The sequence below is a fragment of the Gorilla gorilla genome, chromosome 3 (assembly GCF_029281585.2).
Source record: "Gorilla gorilla gorilla isolate KB3781 chromosome 3, NHGRI_mGorGor1-v2.1_pri, whole genome shotgun sequence".
In the NCBI taxonomy this organism is placed as follows: domain Eukaryota; kingdom Metazoa; phylum Chordata; class Mammalia; order Primates; family Hominidae; genus Gorilla; species Gorilla gorilla.
In genome coordinates this window covers 52,453,250-52,461,779 of record NC_073227.2, presented here as the reverse complement: position 1 = coordinate 52,461,779, position 8,530 = coordinate 52,453,250, and the positions used below count along the sequence as shown (strand labels likewise).

General features: G+C 42.9%; 1 protein-coding gene across 2 annotated transcripts in view; it reads left to right on the top strand.

Annotated features, from left to right (window-relative positions):
- Positions 1–1,023: 1,023 nt before the first annotated feature.
- KCTD8 (potassium channel tetramerization domain containing 8) overlaps positions 1,024–8,530 on the top strand; it is a 270,038-nt gene continuing 262,531 nt past the window's right edge. The window contains exon 1 of one of the 2 annotated variants that reach the window (XM_063705256.1): positions 1,024–2,406. In XM_063705256.1, the coding sequence (XP_063561326.1) occupies positions 1,446–2,406 (961 nt within the window). In that variant the 5' untranslated portion in view covers positions 1,024–1,445. The remainder of the gene's footprint in view (positions 2,407–8,530) is intronic. The other variant, XM_019024917.4, reaches the window with a different exon arrangement.

The window sequence follows — 8,530 nt, the reverse complement described above, 5'->3', positions numbered from 1 at the left end:
CACAAACGTATGCCCCAGGGTAGAAGAAATATTTCTCATTTGCATTCCTATTTTCAGTCTTTATCACAAGTAATGCTCATTTTGCAGACTGTACCTGTACTATGTACACATGGAAATTAAGGTGAGCTTAAATTCATATAATTTTTATTTGTGACCTTACTCTTGGGGTTAGAAGACTAATAAAAATATCAGCCACTTCTCTTGTTTGATGGAGCTGAAAGGGAAATGGAGAGATTAATGAGACTGATCAGGATTAGAAAGAATGAACAAATCGAGTAAGTTTCCTCTCGGGCTCCGTCTCTCCCTCTATAAACATTTATTAAGCATCTAATTTAAAACTAAAAATTGTAAAAATGTCGGAAGGAAACAGTTGTTACATACACTCCTTTATTATTGTGAACTGAAACCAGATTTCAAAGTTTTAAAAATTATTCAAGAATATTCAGTGCATGCAGTCGTGAAATTTGATTCTAAGAGAGGTACGCGCATTTAGCCCTTCACTTAAACTGTATCATAAAGCCACTACAAGAGATGTACCTTCCCACCCTCACGTAATCTTTTTGCAATCACTGCTGGCAAGCCAACATTTGTGGTGATTTCAGATTAGGAGCCTGGCATCTTTGCTATAATCAAAACCTTATTCTCCCCTCTCCGCTCCTCCACTCCTTACCTTAATGAAAGTGCAAAAAACTAGTTTTACTGGGGAGGGAGGCAAGGAAGGAAGGAAGAGAAGAAGGAAAGGAGGGAGGAAAGGCGGTGGGCACAGACCCAAGGAGGGAGTGAAATGAAGGAAGGAGAGCGCTGTCCCTTTTTCTCGCTTTTGCTTTAGGAGCTCGCTGCCTGCCTGTCCCCGCGGGTCGGGGAGCGGCACCTCTTGCAGGCTCGGCTCTCGGCCCCGCCCCCTAGCGTCGGAGCCCGGGAGCCGCGGCTGGAGCCTATCTCTTTAAATGACAGCTGAGGCTCGGGTCCCAGTCCGGGGCTTGACGTCAGTGCCTCCTCCCGGGCTGCCAGGAGTAGTTAGCGCCACCGTCGGCGCTCCGGCCTCGCGGCGCGCTCGCAAGCTGCCGGGGCGGCGAGTTTTCTTTGCTTCGGCCCCTCCTCCCGCCCTCCCCACGGAGAGCGGAGCAGCAGCCCTAGAGCCTCTCGCAAGTCTCTCTCACACTTCCCCGCCCTCGCCCCAAAGGAGCAGCAGCTCCTTCTTGCCTCTCCATTGCCGCCGCCGCACCGGCGGAGCTCCTCTCCCGCGCGTCTCTCCTCCGATGGAGCTCGGGCGCCGCCGACGCCGCCGCTGCCCCGAACCCTGAGCGGGGCTGCCCCGGTCGGAGGAACGCGCCGCCCAGTCCGAGGGCGCAGAGCGCCCAGGAGCACGCGGAGGGCTGGGGCGCGGGCTCCGGGAACGAGAAAGTGCAGCTCTCTCGGGTCACTGGGCCGGCGGCGGGGGGACTATGGCTCTGAAGGACACGGGCAGCGGCGGCAGCACCATCCTGCCCATTAGCGAGATGGTTTCCTCGTCTAGCTCGCCCGGCGCGTCGGCTGCCGCCGCCCCGGGGCCCTGCGCACCCTCGCCCTTCCCTGAAGTAGTGGAGCTGAACGTAGGCGGCCAGGTTTATGTGACCAAGCACTCGACGCTGCTCAGCGTCCCGGACAGCACTTTGGCCAGCATGTTCTCGCCCTCTAGTCCCCGTGGCGGCGCCCGGCGCCGGGGCGAGCTGCCCAGGGACAGCCGGGCGCGCTTCTTCATCGACCGGGACGGCTTCCTTTTCAGGTACGTGCTGGATTATCTGCGGGACAAGCAACTCGCGCTGCCGGAGCACTTCCCCGAGAAGGAGCGGCTCCTGCGCGAGGCCGAGTATTTCCAGCTCACCGACTTGGTCAAGCTGCTGTCGCCCAAGGTCACCAAGCAGAACTCTCTCAACGACGAGGGCTGCCAAAGCGACCTGGAGGACAACGTCTCGCAGGGTAGCAGCGACGCGCTGCTGCTGCGCGGGGCGGCGGCCGCCGTGCCCTCGGGCCCGGGAGCGCACGGTGGTGGCGGCGGCGGCAGCGCGCAGGACAAGCGCTCGGGCTTCCTCACGCTGGGCTACCGGGGCTCCTACACCACCGTGCGCGACAACCAGGCCGACGCCAAATTCCGGCGTGTGGCGCGCATCATGGTGTGCGGGCGCATCGCGCTGGCCAAGGAGGTCTTCGGGGACACGCTCAACGAGAGCCGCGACCCCGACCGGCAGCCGGAGAAGTACACGTCCCGCTTCTACCTCAAGTTCACCTACTTGGAGCAGGCCTTTGATCGCCTGTCCGAGGCCGGCTTCCACATGGTGGCGTGTAACTCCTCGGGCACCGCCGCCTTCGTCAACCAGTACCGCGACGACAAGATCTGGAGCAGCTACACCGAGTACATTTTCTTCCGTAAGTTCGCAGCCCCGGCGTTTCCCAGCACCCCTCGCCCCCTGCTGACCCGCCGCCAGTTTGAGCCCCGCTGGAGGCCCCGCTAGGGTGTCCGGGGCGGGAGCTGGTTAACTCCTTATAGAGAGCGGCTCTCCCTGCACGATTCCCTTATGCAGTAGACACGATTTACATTTCACCGATTCGGATATTTCCGTCTCTACTCCCCCTTTCTAGAACTCAGTAGCACCCTGCTCCCAGCTGTCTACTTGCTGAACTTTATTGATCTTGCCTTCTCGGCCCAGCCCGCTCCCAGATGCCAGGGTCTCCTCGGTTGCGGAGGACAGGGTAGGAGAGACTGGGGCACAGGGCAGGGTGCATAGACCCTCCTCCACCCCTTTGCTTTTGCAGGACTGCTGGGGGTCATTTCATGTGGCCCTCAGTGGTGTCCCTGCAGAGGGCAGGATGCCATAACAAGGCATCGCCTCGCACCGCCTGGATCACCTGCTGTTGGTGCAGCTGCCGCGCGGGAGCCTCCAGTTACGGGTGGTTTTCTAGAGGGCAGGGGAGAAGCGATAAAGGTGCCCCGAGAGCCCCTCGAGGGGGCGGGGGCATGAGAGCGGGTGTGGGGAAAGGGGACTCCTTGACAGATGGAAACCCAGATTTCCCTGCGTCTGTTATCTCCAGTCTAATTGCCCAGTGTTTGGGACAGGGGAGGGTGGAAGGAATTAGAAAGTTTGGATGTCTGAGTGCTGCTCTTAGGGTTGGAGATTAGGAGGGGCAAGGGAGGAGGGAGGGAAGGTGTTGGGGAGGGAGGGGAAGAGAGAGAGAGAATGATTGTGTTTCCTTCTCCAGCGCAAAAGCGGGGGTTGAGTCCACTTTCTCAGGGTGAATAAATAGAGCGATTTTCTGAAATGGGAGAATGAAGGAATAGATTTGGGAAAGCATCTGGGGTGCGTTTTGCAGTGCGCTTCCGGAGCGGGCTATGTGGAGTTCAAGAACTATACCAAATACCATAATCTGAACCTGGGGATTGGGAGTGGGATTGGGAGTGGGGTGGGGCTGTGGTGGGCACAATTCTCAGTGGCGTTTATGAAGTGAAAAGACAACGACTAGAGAGCGATTTGGACAAACGAAAAGCCAGCTGGGATGGCAGCAGGAACATTATTTGGCAAAGGTTTTTCCTTTGGCCAGACACAAGTTAAAACTTGCCTGTAGCATAGGGAGAATAGCCTTGAAATCCTGTGATGGAAATAGACCAGCATACATTGAATTTATTTATTTTGGTAATTTAGTCACTACAGTAATTGGGAACTGAACAATTTTCTGGACTTTATTTTGACTGGAGAAGTGGAAGGGACCTCTCGTTGCACAGGTGCAAGCTTAACTGGAAGGTTGGCTTAGTGTTTGTATATTCTGGTAACCTTGGAAGTTGGGTGACAAACCACAGCACATAGGTTCTCAGAGTTAGACTACTTTTTAAAGTAATGCTGGATTTCTTGAGACAACGGTTTCAACAGAGAAGCAAATGAAGTGTCTGTCCACTGAATTGGTAGCTAAAAAACTGTCTTAATTATATCAAAGTATTACTTGTTACACAATAAAAAGATTAATGGTCAGAAAAGCCACCCAAGGGAAGATATTTTATTGCTTGTATAAAATTGACATCTCTTAAATATATATTGAGTAATTATTTTAGCACCATTTTCTTATCATTGTGACCTTTGTCAACAACTTTTTAGATTTTAAACCATTTAAGTCATTTCAATGTAGATTTCCAAGCATTTCAGAAGATAAGGTAAAATGAACTTTTGTCTTTCTTGTAGTTAGTGTTTTTTGTTAGAGAAGATATAAGCATGAATGTTCCACACAGTTTTCTGAAATTTTGAAGATCTTACTTGGTTTTGGTTTTTCTTATTCCTCTAGAAAGATGTGGACATGAAAATGATCATTACTTTGATTATGAAGAGATAATACAGGTTATCTCTACATTAGGAAAAAAGTGCCCTTAGTATATTGAAACTGGAAACTTAGTTAATTTAGCTAATGGGATAAATTTGAGAGATATTTGAAATTCAGGATGTTTCACTTCTAGAGCTACAGAAGTGTTAAATATGCATATTATGAATAACTACTTTCAGAGTACTCATATTATTAATGACCTCTGAAATTCATTCATAAAAAGTCCCAGAAATCTAAGAGGCAACCTATTTTGGGAGAAAGTATGCAATTCCAGATTAAATATTGTTCTTTTGAAGTGGTAAGCTAGTCGTTGATCAACCAAGTGGAGTTGTCATTTTAAATTTTGGATGTAAAATTTGTCTTGAGTATTAGAATACATATATTTATTTTATTTTTTACAGCTTTCATTATATTTTTACACATTATTTTGAATGGGATTCATTTTAATATTTGGTGAATGAAAACACACTGTAAAATGTATTTCCATCCTATTCAGTTTAGTTGATGACCAAATGTATTTATCTTATTTGGCAAGTTTCTATGTAAAAAGATTATCGGTGTTATTCATAAGAGCAAAATTACTGGGTGACGTTGTTTGTCCACTTATGTTTTAGATGCAGAAAATAACCTTAATAGCTTTTATTTCCCCCTTTGACACCCTTTTTTTCAGCAAGTATTTATTTGTTGTGTGACATTTATTTAGTGTATAGCAAGTATCAGTCACTTTAACACCTTTTAAAATCCGGGTGACATGTGAACTTAGTAGTTGAAACTGTTGTAGTTTACACACTTGAGCATCAATTTTATTTCCCCCCCAACCCCCGTCACCCCACCACACCTGAGTTTCTGCAGTAGAGGGGAAGAAAGTGGCTAATGGTTCAGTAATCCCAGATACTGTTATTTTCCAAATGTGTGATCTTGGTTAAATTATTTACTTGTTCTCTGTCTTAGTTTCCTCACCTGTATTACAGGAGTTATCACAGTATCAGTTTTATAGGATTTGAGAATATACATGTAGTGCTTAGATTAGTGCCTGACTCATAATAAAAGCTTAACAAATGTTAGCTGTTAACTATTGTGAGTAACGTTACTGTTTTTATTGTTCTCGTCAACATTAAATTTTAATTTTGTTTCATAGTAAGTATAATTAATTTAATTGTAAAGTTAATGGAAAAATTATTTTGCAATTAAATGATAGAATACTATACTTTCAGAATTATGAAATAACCAATTAAATAACTAATTTCTTTCCTTGAATTTGAATTTGAATTTTTCAGGCCAAGTCACCAAAGGTTGCTAATCATATTCCAATTGGTTTTTCTGGATTGAGTCCAACAGAACCCATTTCCGATTCAGGGCCAAGAAGTGTTTTAGCACTAGGACTTGAAACTTTGGCAATATATTCTGATAAATATTGAGCTAGATTCATATCTCCTTAAGTGCTTGTATCCAAGTCATTGGGTTTTTATGCTCAAGGTTATATACAGGCTATTAAACTTTAATATCAGCTTTATTTGGCTACATGAACCCTTATATCTGTTCTCAGTCTTAACTCATTATTTATCAAGTGTTTTTAGTACACTGCAACATATACTGGTACTATTAAATTCTATATTATTCTTCTAATACTGAAGATGGATTGTCCTTTCTTAGGGGAAAAACAGTGATTTATTGTGCTTTCTGTTTTTAAGGGATGTCTGCTGAGTGTCATTGTGGCTGCCTTTAGCAATATCTGGGAGACAAAAAAAGACATTTTATGTTGGCAATGAATTATATAGAATATAGATAACATGCCTGGAATGTGACAAGTTGATTATCATTAGATAAAAACTACCTTTTTATGTTTTCTTTCTTTCTCATAATCAGTGAGTTTGCAGAAAAGGTAGTGCTGATGTATTGCTCTTCTAACAGTGCTTCAAGTTTTGAACTCCATATTTTGGTTGAGCAGTATGTGTGTGAATGTACACCTTTCTCTAGGTTGTACTTGATATTCTTTAAATTTGGTATATCTTTTTTTGTTTGTTTGTTTGATACATGAAAATGCCAGATCTAGGAATTAATGCTGTTACTGAACTGGGCTGTGAAATGTAATTTGTCTTAATGAATTTTTATATCCACTCTTTCAAATTCATTCTGATTTATTTCACTGTGTTGAGTTGAAGAAAACTAGTTGAGTTGAAAATATTCAAACAGCTATTCAATCCTGGGCTAGCATGCTTGCTGAATTTAAGAGCTTTCTGACACATCTTTAAAAATCATTCTGTTTAGGTGAATACCATTAAAATTGCATCTTTTATGAGCCTAAAAATACTTCTTTGATTACCAAACATCGTTTTATGGAAGTTAATTTTGTTAACCACAATTTTAAAAGTTGATTATTTTTCTCCCGAGTTACTACTTATTTTTACAATTACAATGTGAAAATTTTCTCTGCAGCCACATGGCTGAATGACTTTTGAATTAGTGAGGAATAAGCAAAAGCAGAGGATAACTTTTTAAAACATCAAGATTCTGATTTAATGTAGCTAGTTCCAGTAATAAAGCAGACAAAATGACAAAAATCTTGGAGTGCAAAAAGTTTAGAGGCTGTGCTATGACACCGATTGTTGTTTAATGGCATTGAACTTTTATATCTGGCATAATTCTGTCTTTGAACTTATCTTTTTTTGTATTGCTATGGCTTTGGCTTTCCCTGCCACCTTTTTCAGCTTTGTGTGGGTCAATCTTTATGCAGGTAATGAAGCTGAAAAACTGAGTGGCTACAAGCTTTATTTGACAAGGTTCTTTCTCTTGTAGCTTAGGATACTAGGACTTGCAGTCTGTGTGTGTGTGTGTGTGTGTGTGTGTGTATACCTTAGTTAAGAAGAAAAAGCCTCTTTGGAAAAAAGAAATATGTATAAAACCAGTATTTAATAATTATCTATTTGACTGTCATAAATTATTAGCTGGAATTTGTTTAAAAATGTGAAAATGATTGTCTGCTTGTCATTTAAAAGTCACCCTTTTTATAGTTAATAAGTTTTTAAATTTTTTATTTTTTTGAGACAGAGTCTTGCTCTGTCACCCAGGCTGGAGTGCAGTGGTGTGACTCGGCTCACTGCAACCTCCACCTCCCAGGTTCAAGTCATTCTCCTGCCTCAGCCTCCCGAGTAGCTGGGATTACAGGCACCTGCCACCACGCCCAGCTAATTTTTGTATTTTTAGTAGAGATGGGGTTTCACCGTGTTGGACAGGCTGGTCTTGAACTCCTGACCTCAGGTGATCCACCTGCCTAGGACTCCCAAAGTGCTGGGATTACAGGCGTGAGCTGCCATACCTGTCCATAATTTTATATATAGTTAATTGATAATCTATATTTTTAAATGTTCTCATTACAAAAAATAAGATTAAATTACTCTTTAAAATCATAAAAGTAGTACATTTAGTTTTAGGGACTTTTGTTAAAAAAAAAAGTGCAGTTTTAATCAGCACCACTAGTAAGTGTCAATAAAATCTTAATTCATTTCCTTCCAGTCTTTTTTCTGTGTACACATAGATAAAAAGACATATTTTTAAAAAGTCATGGTCATGCTATATAGATGGTTTATATGCTGTCTTTTTTTGGTTTATATGGTTTTATACATTTAATAAGTTTACACATTTAATGAAATTTCCCCCATGACATTAAAATTTTTATTGACATCTTAAATAACAAAAGTACAATACATATACATTGCCACAGTTTTATAAATATTGGTATCAAATATTTTGTTTGTAAGCCCAGAAAAAAATTTGATTATTTCAAGGTACAGAATCTGTTAAAAAATTTACTATCACATTTATTGTCACCTAATTTTATGCTAAGTGTTTTGCATACATTACTTTGTTTATTTCTTATAACATTCCTTGAGCTTGACATTAGTTCCCTAATAGTTCAATTAGAAAACTATGATTTAGGACATTAAGTAACATCCCTGGTTCATAGAGCTTGTATAGGGCTGAGCTGGGATTTGAATAGTTCTGTCTTATTTCAAAGCCCTTACTCTTAAAATGTTGAAAAATAATGCCTGCTTTTGGCAGTCAATTTGGCAAATATATTTCAGTGTCTACTGAGTACTTAGAACTTCTGTTTATAAGCAAAAAAGTGTGGTCTGAAACATATATGAGTGAACTCAAAATTTTAAAATTTATGTTAAATTTCCATAGA